General features: G+C 52.2%; 5 protein-coding genes across 5 annotated transcripts; 2 read left to right on the plus strand and 3 right to left on the minus strand.

The window, feature by feature from the left end:
- Positions 1 to 1,526: 1,526 nt before the first annotated feature.
- On the plus strand, positions 1,527 to 3,706 carry BDW74DRAFT_158808 (uncharacterized protein). The gene is made up of 5 exons (XM_073725373.1): positions 1,527 to 1,965; positions 2,033 to 2,134; positions 2,187 to 2,469; positions 2,522 to 2,610; positions 2,667 to 3,706. Exons 1-5 carry the CDS (start codon positions 1,565 to 1,567, stop codon positions 3,616 to 3,618), a joined length of 1,827 nt encoding a protein of 608 aa, XP_073580940.1. The 5' UTR covers positions 1,527 to 1,564; the 3' UTR covers positions 3,619 to 3,706.
- A 1,231-nt stretch (positions 3,707 to 4,937) lies between these two features.
- BDW74DRAFT_181063 (uncharacterized protein) lies at positions 4,938 to 5,657 on the minus strand (the record flags this gene model as incomplete). The annotated part of the gene is made up of 3 exons (XM_073729907.1): positions 4,938 to 5,186; positions 5,264 to 5,383; positions 5,469 to 5,657. The coding sequence occupies 3 exons, from the start codon at positions 5,655 to 5,657 to the stop codon at positions 4,938 to 4,940; spliced, it is 558 nt and encodes a 185-aa protein (XP_073580941.1).
- Positions 5,658 to 6,472: 815 nt separating this feature from the next.
- On the minus strand, positions 6,473 to 8,391 carry BDW74DRAFT_186962 (NAD(P)/FAD-dependent oxidoreductase; the record flags this gene model as incomplete). The annotated part of the gene is made up of 7 exons (XM_073731359.1): positions 6,473 to 6,705; positions 6,787 to 6,949; positions 7,134 to 7,258; positions 7,421 to 7,751; positions 7,790 to 7,905; positions 8,113 to 8,195; positions 8,267 to 8,391. 7 exons carry the CDS (start codon positions 8,389 to 8,391, stop codon positions 6,473 to 6,475), a joined length of 1,176 nt encoding a protein of 391 aa, XP_073580942.1.
- Positions 8,392 to 9,261: 870 nt separating this feature from the next.
- BDW74DRAFT_186963 (uncharacterized protein) lies at positions 9,262 to 12,190 on the minus strand (the record flags this gene model as incomplete). Its single annotated transcript, XM_073731360.1, has 2 exons — positions 9,262 to 11,265; positions 11,299 to 12,190. The coding sequence occupies 2 exons, from the start codon at positions 12,188 to 12,190 to the stop codon at positions 9,554 to 9,556; spliced, it is 2,604 nt and encodes an 867-aa protein (XP_073580943.1). The 3' UTR covers positions 9,262 to 9,553.
- Positions 12,191 to 13,435: 1,245 nt separating this feature from the next.
- On the plus strand, positions 13,436 to 15,407 carry BDW74DRAFT_186965 (uncharacterized protein; the record flags this gene model as incomplete). The annotated part of the gene is made up of 2 exons (XM_073731361.1): positions 13,436 to 13,677; positions 13,738 to 15,407. 2 exons carry the CDS (start codon positions 13,436 to 13,438, stop codon positions 15,299 to 15,301), a joined length of 1,806 nt encoding a protein of 601 aa, XP_073580944.1. The 3' UTR covers positions 15,302 to 15,407.
- Between the last annotated feature and the right edge of the window lie 584 nt (positions 15,408 to 15,991).

Below are 15,991 nucleotides of genomic sequence, written 5' to 3' on the forward strand. Positions count from 1 at the left end.
ATTTAGAGAAGCTGCAGAAGTCGCTGTCATGTGATTTTGCTTGCAATGTTTGATGGTTGCTGATTGTGCTGACTTTATGCACTTATGTTATTTGTGCAAGTCCTCTTACTCGGCACCCCATAGAGCAAGTTCTCGCTGTTCTTGCAATTCTACCATGATGGCTCTTGACGCAGAGTAAAAGCCAATTCAGAGGGTACCGCTCCCTCACATTCAAATATCGGCCCATATCTTAGTCCGGATCCTTTCTCATCTGACCGAGGCTTTTCTTGTCGAATGTGAGAGCTTAGTTATATATCTCAACAAGGGAACGGTCATGGTTAATTCAGATCACTGCAATCAAGACAGACAAGGTAGATATTCAAACACGACTCAAGAATTTATGTTCTTGGAGTTGACTTAAACCACTTCGTCGAGATAGAATTAAACTATTGAACTTGATAGCTGCAAAAAGTAGCCCCTCGGAGCTGGTTTAGGGCAGCGGCACCCATGCGCTTTGCAGCTTCAAAAACCTCGGCGGAAGAGTGTAAACAAGAAGCCAGTGAGTGAGTGATAGTATGTAAGAGATAGAATTCTTTGTTAATGTCAGCTGGACTCAAGTTTTGGATCATCAAGCCTGCATAATCATAATCGATCTACGGAATATACCTGTCTTTGTAGCCGATTCGTATAGCAGAAGCAAATAATGTGGCTAATACGACATGGTGTTAACAGCAAGCAGCACCATATAGCCTAGGCAACGTCTCATAAACCCTGCTCCTTCGTACAATACTCATGAAGCCAATCTGCGCGCTACCAATGAGCAGTTTGAAAGGATATCCGCGCTCTTGGCTTTTGGTCCGGATTGTTAGGGTTTGCAAGGCGACCAATGCGTACCTACTCCAGGGGCCGAGATGATAAGGATTTTGCTTTTTTAGCTGAATGCATACACGTTCTCATCATATTTTTCAGCTCGCGAGGATCCGTATGCAAGATAATCTTGTTTCTCAGTTCCCCAAGGACTTGGCGTCCACGATCCGGCGAATATCAGGATAAGGCGAGGCGCAGTGCATGTGTGAGGACGGGCCGCTCCTCCCCACCCATGCGCAGCGATTGCCTTACCAGAATCTCTCACGAAGGTCCGGGGATCAAGGCCGCACCCTTCCAGGACTGCCTGAACTTCTGGCCCCGAATCCTTTGATAAAAAAGCAAACTGATTTCAAATCAGCAATTGAGCATGCATTGAAGCGAGCACAACTCAGCCACGGGAAGCTCCTTGGCAGGAGAGACCGGCCAGTCGGCGCAGGACATCGGCGTAGATCCCTGTCTACATCTTATCTTTTAAGTGGCTGTACTCGGGTAACTCCGTCAGGGGCACTAGTGTGTCACATCATGGATCATGGAGGGCTGACGTCGCAGTCTCGTGCGGCAGTGCCTTAGGCCCTCAGCTGGAATCCCTAGGGTAGGTAGGTAGGTATTTCATCTCAGCCTTGCGCTGCGATCTAAGTGCACTTCGAAATACATCAACACCTTTCTAGGTCCAATGTAACTTTCAATTGCAGTGTACTTGGGAGGTATCATACTCAAAATGGCTGAAATCATTGGAGTCGCTGTCGGCGTCGTCAACCTGTTAGAGCAGACCATTGAAACGATATCGAAGCTGAGGGCGCTCCGGACGTTCATCAAGTCGGCACCTACAGATCTCCAGGACCTGCTTGAAGAGATCGAGATTGTTCAAGCGGTATTGATGGCCCTCAAGCCTACGGCCTTTGACTTCCTCAAACTGCCGTCCATTGAGCGTCGACTACAAGCGTTCCAGAACGATCTCGACTCTCTTATAGTTAATATCTCAGCTTACCAGAAGTATGCGACGAAGGGACGACTCGGGTTGTTGAAGTTGGCTCTGAAGAAGGAGACAATCAAAGCTCATAGGCAGAACTTTGATGGCTTCAAGAGTACGCTCTTACTGCTTCAGCAGGCGCACTATAGGTTAGAAAGTTGCTTCTCAGTCGAAACTTAGGTTGCTCTACAGTGTTACTAACTCAGCTCCATACAGTGCCTCTTTGCAGGAGATGAGCTTGAGGAAACGCCTTCATAGTCTCGTACCGCGAGGTGCGCCTGGGGCTTTGGCTGATAGTGACTGCTCAACGGATAAGTGGTAGGCCCTCTATTGTCAGACCGGGTATGCACACCTCAGCTAAAGATACCAGCTCCCAGATGACTCGTCACAAAAGACGCAAGCAGCTGGATCGTGGCCGGAGAGGTTTCCGCTTTCGCACGCCGCTGTTCTTCGTGGATAAAATGTGGACTATAAGCAGTTACCACGCTGTGTTAGGCTGGAAGTTTACACTTGAAGTTCATAATGTCATACCAGACAACGCACCAGTCATGAGATACTGTCGGATTGGTGAGGTTGAAGTAGTTCGGAGACTATTCTCAGAGGGCCTCGCTTCCCCCTTTGACTGCAACGCCAATGGGGAGACTCTTCTTCATGTACGTTCAGGCCGGTTTAATGCGGAGATGTGCTAATACGCTTACTTGCTAGATTGCCGTCCGCTCATTAGATGTGGACATGTGCCAGTTTCTATTGGATGCCGGGGTGGACCCTAATCATGGGGATAACAATCATGGAGTGTAAGATAGACTACCCCCGTCGTATTGTCTGTTTATCACTTACCAATCCTCATCAGCACCTGTTGTCAGCTATTGGACATGAGAATCGCAATGCATGGCATTACACCAGATCAATTCCCCGGGATATCCGCCATGTACCGACTCTGCTTCAACGACACCGACGCCGACCTGCTCGTCACCATGGGCGAAGAAGAATGGAACGATGGACAAGATGCAAATCACTGGCAAGGCACCGGGCACGGATTCGGAGGCCCACCCGAAGCTCTCACCATCCTGAACAGCCTCTGCTTTAACCGGTACTCAGACATCCCCCTAACCATGCGCTTCAACCGCGCAGTGAACCTCAACATCGCCATGAACCAAGCCCCGAACCCGGGCGTGATCCGCGTAGCAATGGGCGGCGGCCCGCAGATCGACCCAGCCGCCTTTCTTCTGGAAAACAACGGCGAAACCCTCCTGCACAAAATCGCAGAAGGCATAGGCGCCGACATCTCCGCCGGCCGAACAAAAAACCTCAATGAATGGCGGCGCCTCCTAGCCGAAGCAGTCTCCGCAGGCTCAGACCTCAACAAAGTCGCCCACTACGACTACCGCGCAGACCGAACCCCCTTCCTCGCATTCCGCGCCGCCTTTGGCCCCTGCGCCTGGCGAAGCTACTGGCGCCACCCGAACAACTTCACACCGATCCTCCGGCTTTGGGCTGCAGAGTTACAGCGCGCTGGCGCTGACCTGGAGAGCTATGGCGAGAAGGAACGGGATTTGTATACGTCCTCCCGTGGCTTACTCTCCATGCCCATCTGGCTTGACTGTGATAAGGAGCCTGGGAAGTTGAGATCGTTGCCGGAAATTCTTGAGGGGCTTTGGGTTGATGTGGTTTATTTGGAGTTTGGTCCTGAGCCGGAAGATTGGTGTATCTATGTCACGAATCCGGTGGATGAGCTTGTTGGGGAGTTTTGGGAGGTTGTAGTGAGGGGGTTGGAGGTTATGCCTGGGACTTGGGTTGATTAAATTATTCAAACTGGGCCTTATAATAAGGTAGTGATACAGCTTGAATTAGGCTTTGGCCCAGCAAAATAATATTCTAATAAGAGCTAGATTGGAAGCCTCGATCTAGGACCTAGTCTATTGTCAGCAGTCCTTTCTCCTTTTACCAACTTCGCCTGACTAGACTAGGCCAGACAACTAGCTTCCCGACAGCAACAGCCAATCTATTGATGGCTTCACCTACCTCGTGAGGTATCTTTGTAGGTATCCCATGGTAAGCGGGTATCTAGGGCTTCCCGAGTCACGGGTCTAGTTCCACCTGCCCATACAACGTGGAATTCAAAGGTGTCACACTTTGAATAACCTTTTATCTTCTGCATTACTCAATCGATCTCTCTTTTTCATCTAGAGCGAGTTGTTCTGCGGAGCAACTATTCTAGACCCCAAAGGCACATCGCTAGGTCGTAGATAGTGGTGCCTCAGCCTTACTTATAATGGTACTCTGCAGGTTAAGTTAGGGCTGAGATGCGACATGTGTCTTCCTAGGGGTATTCTGCCCAGTCGACGTTGAACACAGTATAATAGTCCTCTTATAAATAGCCCTGCCTATCACACAATGGCCCGAGCACACCACCCCATTCCTTCTGCTTAAGCGGTGTGCAGTGATTCGATGTCACCGGGGAATTCCTAAATATGATTGCTTCTTTCAGCCTTGTTAGCACCCCCTCTTTTCATGCAGCCCCTCGTATCCCCCCAGCCTTGTCCCGGCGGGCGCCGCCTTCTTAAAGCCAGGCCTCCCCAATTAGGTGCGGGGCTGAGGTGAATGGGGTGGGGAGGAGTGAGCTGGATGGGGAGGGGCTTGCAGGTGGAAGAAGCACAGCTTGAGACATTCAAAGCATGGGCAGGGGTTCAGACGGCTACACCTGGGCCACCTGGCAATTAGGTACATAGTAGGTACCATAGCTAGTTAGATATCGAGGTAGCGTTGCAAGGGCGCATCGATGAGGATCTCCATCCATATGTCATATCCTAGGTACCTAGGATAGGTATGATTGGAGGCTGAGGCTCCGCGTTGACACCTAGAACTCAAAGGGCAACAACGGCTACTAGGGTATGGTAGTGTTCCAGTCTCGGGTGAAACTCTACGGTACTTATTTTGCTGAAACGCCAATAAATTAGCTACCTAGATATATGGCTGACATAAGGGTACGTACGACCTATTCCAATTATGGTAGCTCTGATTGCCCACCATACTCACTGCACCAATTCTAGCTCTGCAGGTGCCTTCGAGGCCAGGCACCTGCATGGGACGATCCCGCATTCTCCCATTGAAAATGGTTCTTCTAAGAAGAAGCCTCCGACGGATCAAGCGCATAAACAGCGCCCACAAGCGCCTTGTTGATAGCCTTATCATCTGTCTGGATCGTACTCAGACACACGGGCAGCGCCTTGCTCGCGACATTGATGACAAACCGGCCAGTCTCGTCGTTGACCTTGGTGAATGCATCCTGCAGCGTATTGCGCTGGTCCGCGTTGAACTGGGCGGCGTTGTCGGTGAAGGCGTTGGAGACGGCGATAATGGAGAGGTGGACCTATAACAGACAGAATCTGTTAGGATATGTGGATGTGGGCTTGGACTTGGAGACGGCTTGAAAGAGGGTGGACGTACCGAGTGCGCAGACTGGCACAGGACAAGCTGGACCGCGTCCGAGAAGGGGATCGAGGGCTGCGACGAGCTGAGGTCCTTGGCTTCGGACGAGACGGTCTTGTTGAAGGTTGAGACGACGTCCTGCGGCGGAGTCACCGGTTAGCGTCCGGGTTATTACTTAGACTCCCATATCAGGAAGCCGTTAGGGTAAAGCTGGATTGCATACATTAGCGGTGATCTTGCCGGTTCCCTGGGCGAGGTGGTTCAGACGGTAGACGGTGTCCTGGTAGCCGATGTCGAGCTCGGCGAAGCGGTTGAGGAGGGTGCCGGCGACATTGGTCGCGTTTGGAGCAGAGGCAGAGGCAGCGGCTCCGAGGGCCAGGACGGATGAGAGCAGGATGTTCTTGAACTGCATTGTGGGCTGTGAGGGTGGGTTTAACGATGGGTGGTGCGGTAGGACACTTGCACACGATCGAGGGGGATCGGGGTGGATGGGTTGCCGGGAGAGTCGGTGGGTGGTGGGTTGGTCTGCTTTATAACCGCGCACTGCAGTATATCAGTAGATCTGAGATGTCATAGGGAGGTGAAGATCCTCGCCATGACGCTACCTAGGTACCTAGGTAGGTAGGAGGAAAGCCAACTCCTAACAAAGCCATTGTGGTGGATCCTGAAGACAAGGAACCCCTGAACCTTTGGGGGAGATAACTCGCGCAGTTCCTGGAGAAGATCGGACCAGATCTGAGCTCGATGCTGATCGTCTCAATAGATCAGGGCTTGTTATGGGGCGATGGGTCCCTGCGAGATTTTGATATCGATCACAGCCATGATGGAAGAGCCACTAACGCAGACAGGTCAACACAGTGGGACTCGATCTACAATGTACTTTCAGCTCTGGGTTACAAGGTTGAAATCTCGGATGGGCTGTTCAGGAATTATGGTGGTAGAAATGCTCATAATAAACAGAGGCTTAGTATGCTTCCTTAGGTAGGAAGCTGGAGAGATAACCCTAATTTCGATTCAGCTGAAACAGAGGATGTCATACTAGAATATCCTGAGTCGTTTTGATTTATCAAGACAAACAATACCGATCCAAGTACATTTCCCCAGAATAAACAGCCAGAGTACTTAAATAAGGTATTTACCCCTGGGCCCTTCCTCAACCCAGCTCATCAGAGGCCGAATCTGAAGCCGGGCCAACCTCCATCAACCCTAAAGCCCCCGTCCCCAACCTCACAGCCCTGCCCTCCACAACATCAGCCCGGAAGTGCGACATCCCGCCCCGAATCTCACTGCATGCATCTGCTCCTCGAGCTCATCTTTTGTATTGGGTACAGGGCAAGGCCCGGTTAGGGCACCCGTAGTCTGGGCCTTGCGGATCACCTGGATACAGAAGTCAATGGACTGCGAGACCTCATCGCTTGTCGGTTCTGTGCCGCCAGCGGCTTCGATGGCACCTTGGATGACTAGACGTGATCAGATTCCAGTTAGCAATAACCCTACGACCTTTGCAGTGAGAAGCTATTGAAAGTTAGTACACAACTCACTCGGCCTCGACAACCCAAACGCCCTCTCAAACCCCTCCCCAAACTCCTCTTTCAACACAGGCATTTCCTTCCCCCGAATCTGCGCATACGCCCCCGACACCACAAGCAGAAAGCGCATATACGCCTCTTTAACCTTCGTGCTGTACCAGGTCCCAGCAGTCCCCTCATCACAATCACCCCTTAAGTACGGCGCAAATACTCGCGGCCGCCGACAACGGCCCCGAAAGCGCGAGATACACGCCAGACGAGAACAGTTGGTCAACGAAGCAGCCTGTGTCGCCGACGATGCGGAGATAAGGGGTGGCATAGGTGGACGTCGTGTAGGATCAGTCGGTTGCGGTGCGCACGTCCATGTTCGAGACGAGGGTTGCGTCTTTCAGGAGGCAGAGGAGTTCTGGTGTCTGGGATAGGGAGGTCATGAGGAAGGATCGTGAGCTTTGGCCGGCCTTTCTGGCCGTGAAGATGTCCTGCGCTATCACGATCCCCACCGATGTCGTCCCGTTGTGCATGGGGATGAATCACGCCCAGCCGGTGCCGTCTGGAAAGTTGGTTCCCCATTAGCTCAAGAGGCCTCTCAGGAAGAGTCGGGAGTCTCCAGTCAGGTCAGATGGACTGCTAAGGTGGGCTTGCTCACCCTGCACCCTGTCAAAAAGCGGCCCACCGAACCTAGGCGTGTCGACTCCATAGTCCGCCGCACCCTCAAAATACCCCCACACCGCGACATTCCTCAGCCCGGGGTTGAACCGGCGGCTCTTGAGGTACTTTGTGCTGAGGAGGCCGGCGCACCCGCTGGCATCGATAAGGTACTTGAAGGTGATTGTGCCGGTGGTTTTGGTTTTGTCCTTGCGGGTGCGGATCCAGGAGGCTGAGACTGGACGGCGTAGTTCGGTAGTTTCACTTGTTGGTTCTGCCGGGCCATTGGGAAATGGCAGAGTGGTGGGTATATCTCTTTTCTCAGAGGGAAACTAGGCGAATTCGATATCCGTGACTCGTGTGCCGTGACTCGTGTGCCGTCCAAGACTGCCGCGCCGCATGATTTGGCGTGCTGAAAGAGCAGCTCGTCTGCTTCGGAGCGGAGCACTTTCCAGGCGTGGCCGCCGTACGGGAGGAAGTCGGTGTCTGGAATACGTTTAGGTGGATGGCATGCTCGCATGTGTCAGGATAAGAAAGGTTAACTCACACGCGGCAGGCTTGCTATTGACGATGACCGAAGCTCCGTTCTAGTGGTATGCCAGGTGTCTAGTTAGAGAGGCTACCATATCTTCTTTGGACACTGCATTGCAATCCACGCAAGCAGGCAGGTACCATATACAGGTAGGTAAATACCCACCTTATGCCGAAACCCATGCTCCTCAAACATATCAAGCACATCAACAAACCTCAAAAACTTCCGCGTGGAAACGAGCAAGCTCTCGCCGTCGTGGTACTTGCCATCCGTTTAGTCCCAGAACTATTTATGACTCAAATCGTGCAGGCTGACCTGGGAGATGTCTCTGCCTCCAGCAAGACCGTCTCGATGCCCTCCCGAGCCAGCACAGACGCAGCATAGGAGCCTCCTGGGCCGCCGCCGATGATGAGCACGGTGCAGGTTTCTGGGATATCCATTGCTGGAAAAATTGGTTCGAGAAGGTTGGGTAGCAATTGGATATGGATACTCGGCTGAAAATGCCCTTGAAGGAAACTCAAGAGGCACAAGACGGATCAAGTAGAGGAACTACAATTCTCTCCTTGGGACACACAGTATCTGGAGAAAAAAGAAAAAGTCCAACTCCGCCTCCACAAAGGCCAAGATGTTTGATTCACGCAAGCCATGCGCTGGCCATGCAAGTCAGAAGAAATGTTATATACACAGCGGACGAAGACACGTGGAACGGACCTAGACGCGTTCTTCTTCTTCCGAATCAAGCGCCAGCAAGTTCGCCCCCTCCTCAATCAAGGCCCTTATTCGCCAATTGAGAAGACGCAGACAGGAAGCTTGGAACATGAACCGGGGGCTGCAGCTTCCAGGCTACGTATCTGGAGCATTAGAGACGGGAGGCACATACCTTGATTGGTTTGCACCACTTCTGACCGACCCCTCCATACCCCCGGACTTTGCTAGTCTGGCACTGTCGTAGATGTCTAGGGCAGGTGCATCCGCGCACATCGATATGTATATGTGTCAATTCACCCATCCCAGATGCAGTCCTCTGCCCCTCGGTAGCGAGACTAAAGGTGATGGCGTAGGTATTTTATAGTCGACTGGGCCGAGTTCAATTGGGTACAAACGGTCCCTTTTGGAATCCCCGACTCCGTGCCCAGAATGCCAACTCATCTCACCGACACTGAGTCACAGGGAAAGCGATATTCCAATACACCAGACCAAGTCCCCAGACGAGGGTGAAGTTACCATAAGGTGAAACATTCATATGGAGGCCAGCGTACAATTGGAATTCAATCCGTGCTGGGCCTCGACCCCATTCGAAACCCCGCGCCCAACAGGCTATTCACTAGAAATGTAGTTCGGGCCCATAGCGGCGTAGGCAATCTACTTTCTAGTGGTGCTTTCAACCCATACTGCCTGTCGATTAGGGCAAGACGGGTTGTTTTGGAATGTCACGTGAGTGCCCTCGATGTCTATTAATTCTGCTTTCTATCCTGAAGCCTTCGTCGGCGGAAATAGGTCAATAACTACCATTCTCTGGTAACTGCAAGAGGTGGTACCTCTGCATTTGACTCGAGGTTTAAGTGCGATTACATGCTCTACTGAGCTAATCACCCGTGGACATCACCCGATACACCACTTGGACTGCATATCCCACCTCCCACCAACAGATATGACCGGCAACTTCTGCGTCTGCATCTCAAGCTCATGGGGGCGCTCAACAACTCCGCGGTTATTTGCAATATAAGTTTGGTCCTCGACTCTCTCACGAACTTCTACAAGAACGCCTCTGTTCTTGAACGGGTCATGGATCGATGTACGGCGCCGTGTCAGGATTGCAAGACGATTTAACATGCCAGCAGCAATGAAAGCAGACCACGTCTTATATCTTTTCCATTCAGAAGGTATCGGTTGAATGTGGAGTTTGAATGTGACCTTGCCTCCACCAACAGGCCCCATACCGTCATCTTCAGTTGAGACTTGGAGGTATAGTGGCTCCGATAGCCCGACGTCTATATCTGCTGCTCTACTAACGTCTTTTGTCTTCAGCTGTAATGCTGGCAGAGAGACAGTCAGCCCGTCGGGCCCAACAATTCCTCTCTCGCTGCTCGCCCACGTCCCTTCACCCTCAGAACCAGAACCAACATCGAGTAGGGACAGCGGTGCCCATTTCCACCCTGACACCTCCATGCGCGGCACATTCCATAGCAGGATCGTTAATGGCAACCTCTCAATCTGCGTCAGAAGCGTTTGAATCCGTCTCTCCTGGCACTCAGCCAATCTAGCACGCGCGTCGATACCAACCGTCCACGCGAGCATGTTAAGCACTGGGTTTGAATCAATGAGAGTAAGCCAATATCTTTCCCTCAGCTTCAGTGGCTTAATAGCTGTCAAAGACGCCGTGTCAATTCCTAGCATTTGTCCAAAGCAAATAGTCTCATCCTCGGCCTTGCTTGCCGTGCGTCCGCGAAAGCCCAGACTGACCCCTTCAAAAAACGCATGGGCGCCGTACTGCGTTCCCTCAGCGTTTGCGTCCTTGCGGGTAGAGACGATATTCTCGAGCCAGAAGTCGTCGCGGATGTTACGCGTCCCGGCGTTTGAGTGCTTTGTCACCGGACAGAAGACGCGTGTTTGGATGTTCACGCTCAGGTCGTCATCGATATCGGATAGGTCTTGCAAGTGTCCGGCCTCTTGGAGCATTGGCGCCCATATATCGTAGATTTTGGCAGACGCGCCCAAGCTCTTTGGTTGGAGTGTCAACGCACGAGCAAGACGAAGCGCGTTTGGCTCGTTGAGGACTTTCTGCAGCCCTCGTTTCTCGAGCATAGCGGATACTGCAAGGATATTTCGCTCAGCGTAGGAGGGATCAAAGACGAAGGTCGATGAGACTGCCTTGTCGTGGAACTGGAAGAGGAGTTCTTTGCCTACCCGGCCCTCAAGAAGGGTCCAAGCGCGGGTCACCCAGGGGCAGTACTTGATGCGCATGTTCATCTCAACCCAGTCCATTTCTGTGTCAGTGCGCTGCGCCATGAGGGAGTTGTCAAGGGCGAGGGTCTTGTCCGATGCTCTGAATGTCTCGTGCATGCGGTTGATGGCGGTACGCCGGAAGGAGGAGTGTCTATCGCCCACTGGGATGCAGAGAGTGTCGAGCCAGAAGTTCACTGGGTGCGAAGCCCCTGGGTAAAGAGCTTTGACCAGGTTCTGAATGTAGGCAAGCTGGCAGTGCGGTAGTGTGTTGTTGTGTGGATTCCCTAGGCCATCTGACCAGACATGCGAGATTGTCACGTATACGTCTCCGTGATCGGCTGGGTGTACTTCGACCTCCCTACTGTTCTCTGATAAGTTAACAAGCGGGTATCCCCCGTCACCAAGTATCTTCACAACATCCTCCACCACCGGTCCCAGGTGCCAGCACATTTCGCCCTTACAATCCGGCCGATGCCGCGTCTTGTAAGTTGGTTCATCAATCTGATGCGCCTGGCACCCCTTCCCAGCAATGCACCGACTATGATCCTTCCCCTGCGCCCAGCGGTCAATCTGCGCAAGATAAAACCGAGTCGAACAATCGGTCTGGTCTCTCAGTCTGCTAACTTCTGCTTTACACCATCCTGCCGCGGCTAAAGCTCGCTCAAGTGGGGGAAAGTCCCAATCCAGTGCTGGGAGGTTAACTTCCCAGCTGTAGATGTTGATGTCGATGCGTGCCCGGCGGAGGTAATCGACAAGCGTGATGATAGAAAAGAGCATAGTATCCGTCGTTGACCATCCTGACTCCATTTTCTCTGACTGTGCTGGCGCTGATATTTGGTGATAGAACTCATTAACAACAGCATTCGCAAGCTCAAGACATTTATCCAGATTCGCCGAGTGCTCGTCGATCTCATCCCGAGATCCGTGCGAGACCACGGCGGCCCAGTACCAGAGATACCGATTCAGCTCTTTCGTTGTGATATTGGGAGTATCACCAGAGTCGTCGATGAAATGGTTAGCCTCGAACTTCATATCCAGCGTGCTGAATGCCTCGGTGAGAAGACCGAAGTACAGCCATGCCTGGAGAAAGCCAACTGGAGGGGTGACGCAACCAACAACATTGTGGTCCCGGCTCAGAAGCGACCTGTATCCATGTTCCTCAGGAAACGCTCGAAAGGCATCAAAGCCTCGCATCAGACTCCCATATTCCCATGGGCCGTCACCCGCCAAGTAGGGGACAGTGAGGTGAGCGGTTTCAAGTTCGGAGTCGCGGACCTGTGGGATGTGGTCCATGGCAAAATTGATTACTGGGAAAGTGCAATTCAATGTTATAAGGAGCTCCTGCCTTAATAAAGCGAAAGTTGCACAGCTGGAGGAAGGAGCGATGTTGGAGGTTGGGGGCCGCTTGAGCGCTTCGAGAGCAACATGATTGGACAGACGCAGCACAGCCACGATGAGGCTGGAGCGGGGGTTTGTTCCTATAAGCAAATGGGATAGTAAGGGAGATAGGCAGTCTGGTCATATGCATCAGGTTGGGTTTTAAAGTAGGTCGTAGAAACCGTCTGCTGAAGTCATCCGGTTTGTGTTTGAAGCTGTAATAAGGGTGATCCAGATACTGGTCAAGATCCCTCGGTTAGAAGCTATATGTTGAGGAGTCGTAGATAATAGCATAGTATGGTATATATGTGATTACGGGTAGGGGTGCTGAAGATTTTGAGTCGACAAGGTCAGCGTCATATAGTAGCCGGGCAATAGCATCGCAAATGCAGTAGTTACTGTATAAACTATATGGTTGCAACATTCCAAGGAGTTTGAAGCTGCGCCATACAGGGCCATTGAATAGGACAGTATGGATATTCCACGGCCATCGACGACTATCTTCGCTGGCAGGGCAGGAGCATTCCATGGTATTATAGCAGACCGTGGCCGAGACTCAATTGCCTTCTCTCGGTCAGCGACGATTCTCAATCAGAAAAGAATATATCTGCTTTTGTCCTAACTACTCCGACATCGCAGTCACGATCTCAAAGTGGCATGATGAGCCCAAAAGGCCGGGCCCTTCCAGCCCTTCCTAAGTACATGTAGGCCGGGTTTCCAAGCCCACCAAACCACAAGGGGTACATCCCCCGAACATCAAGACCTCAATCCCCTAGCCTTAAAGAGGTCCAGGATGCAGAAAACTCTGTCCTGCACGTGGAAATGACCTCTTGTCGAATGGGGTTCTACGCTGCGTCCTTGGCCCCCAAGACCGGTGCAACCCTACGCACCAAGAAACCTCTTTTTCCCGGGTTGATATTAAGCGATAGCGCATACGCTTTGCCACTAGTCATCTTATCTGATCTTTTACACCAGTAACAACTTCTCTGCCCAGCCCTGGTGTTGGGACGGCGGCGCTTGGCTTGCCTTGGCGATCCTGCGACCAAGACCCTGTGAAGGTGGGATGAGGCGGGATTTTTCTTTAAAGAACTGCAGATTCCCATTTTTGACTTATGTTTCTGTATCTTGTTCTCTGTGCTTGTTATCTTCGTCAACCTCGATATGGCCATCAATAGCCCTAACGAGGTGCATGCGGGCAACGTCCAGCCCTCCACGGCCCAGACCACTCCCCATGACATCGAGAAGAGCATCGTCGTGGACCCTCAGGTTGTCCCAGGCACTCGAAACAGCGACGAGGAAGCCTTCGACTCCGACGCAAACAGCAGCTTCCAGGAGGGCGTACAGCGAGCCAGAGCAATCACAGCCATCTGGTCCAAATGGACGCTGGTCAGCCTATTCTGCCTGTAAGCCTTCTCTCCCCCCACCAACAACACCACCTAACCCTTCTTTTCCTACCGGTTTAGACTGTACATAATCTCCTTCGTCGACTACCTCCAAAACGCCATCGACTCGACCCTAAACCCCTACATCACCTCCTCCTTCGGCCGCCACGGCCTCCTCAACGTCGGCAGCGTGCTCTCTTCCATAATCGGCGGGGTCGCGCCTCTCGCACTGTCAAAAGTAATCGACATCTGGGGCCGCGTCGAGGGGTTCGTCGTCATGATCACCGTGTGTGTCGTAGGCATGATCCTCAAGGCAACCTGCTACACAGTGGAGCAGTACGTCGCCGCGCATGTCCTCTACTGGACCGGGCACATCGGCATGCTATACGTGATCGAAGTCATGATCCCCGACATGACGAGTCTCCGCAACCGCATGATCTACTTTGGGATTATCGGGACCCCGCGGATCGCGAGTACATTTGCCGGCCCGGCAATCGCAGACCTCTTCTACAAGAATCTAAACTTCCGCTGGGCATTCGGTGCATTCGCCATCATACTGGTCGGATGCAGTATCCCCGCCATGGCGCTGATGGTGTACATGAGCGGCCAAGCAAAGAGACGCGGCCTGATCACCCCCCGCGCCCGAAGCGGCCGAACATGGACACAATCCCTAAAACACTACGCCATTGAATTCGACATCCCCGGCATCTTTCTAATCACCGCAGCCCTAGCCCTCCTCCTCCTCCCCTTCAGCCTAGTCGCCTACGCACCAAATGGTTGGAAAACACCCTACATCCTGGCAATGTTAATCCTCGGCATCCTCCTCTTCCCCGCATTCTACGCCTACGAAGCTCTCTACGCCCCTACCCAATTCCTCCCCTTCAAATACCTCAAACAAGGCACGATCATCGGCTCCGCACTCCTCTACGGCCTCATGTTCCTGTCAACATTCACCTGGAACGGGTACTACGGATCCTACCTGCAAGTCGTGCACAGACTCAGCATCACAAACGCAAACTACGTGCTCAATGCATACAGCCTCACATCGACGGTCTTCGCACCCCTCATCGGCGCCTGGATAAGTTATTCCGGAGACTTCAAATACACAGCCTACGCGGGCGTACCCATAATGCTCCTCGGCACAGCATTGATAATCCCCTTCCGCAGCCCGGGCACGAACCCCGGCGTGCTAGCGCTCACCCAGATCCTCGTTGGACTGGGAAGCGGATTTTTCACCGTCGCCAGCGGACTAGCGATCATGGCGCCCGTGACGCACCAGTATATTGCAGTCACAAATGCTCTGGGCGGACTCTTCGGCGGCGTGGGGTCGGGTATTGGGCTTGCGATTGCGGGGGCGCTGTGGAATAATCTCCTCCCTAAAGAGTTGTATAACCGTCTGCCCGAGAACCAGAAGGAGAATGCGCGCACGATCTTCGGCGATATGGTCCTGCAGATGGAGTTCGCTGATGGGAGTCCCGAGCGCAAGGCGATCGTGGATTCGTATGCGCATGTGATGCGCCTGATGGTTATTGCGGGGGCGGCGCTGATGCCGCTATGTCTAGTTAGTATTGTGATATGGAGGAATATTAATGTTAGGAAGATTGAGGAGGAGAGGGGGAAGCAAACGAAGGGGACGGTGTTTTAAAATTAGTCTAAGCTGGGCCGGGTTAAGCTGTTGCAGGTGGTTTGTATACCCGTCCTTAGGGTACCATAGGTGGCATGCGGTGGGTACGTAGGCTGCTGTAATCTTAGTTAATCAATGTATATCCATAATGTGCATGCTTTTCTGGTACTGGTGTAGCTAAGTCCTGGCGAAACTTGACCGGCTGGTCTTCCGATATCCTTGAAAGGATAATAAGAATCCATTGATCCATTTACGGTGTATTCAAGCTGGCCTTAGAGTATTTGGGTATATCAAAGGCTCTCGCACCATAGTAACATAGGCCATGGAGTGCTACGATACTAAGCTTCAGGGATCCTTGTATAAGCTGCATATGAGATGCAGGTTCGACTTCAGGGTTTCGGCCAACGTCGCACTACTAAGCAGACTCGGAGACAGTTTGGAAGCCATAATGAGCAACGTGCCATTACCAATGTTAGGATTAAGCACTGGCTTATTACTTAGGTAGATTCATGAGCACTGAAGAGGTATGCAATTGCCCTGCCATTAACATGTTAGGTACAATCTATTAGGCAGGGTAATCATAGTGAGATGCCAAGGGAAGACGGTGCCAATACGATCCATCAGCAAAAGAAGAAGTGCAAACTGGATAATGTGACTACATCCGCAATGCCTGCTACCCATGTTGAATGGATAACCACTCAGTCTTCGACC

This window comes from Aspergillus multicolor, assembly GCF_047715735.1.
Source record: "Aspergillus multicolor strain CBS 133.54 unplaced genomic scaffold BDW74scaffold_25, whole genome shotgun sequence".
Classification (NCBI taxonomy): Eukaryota; Fungi; Ascomycota; class Eurotiomycetes; order Eurotiales; family Aspergillaceae; genus Aspergillus; species Aspergillus multicolor.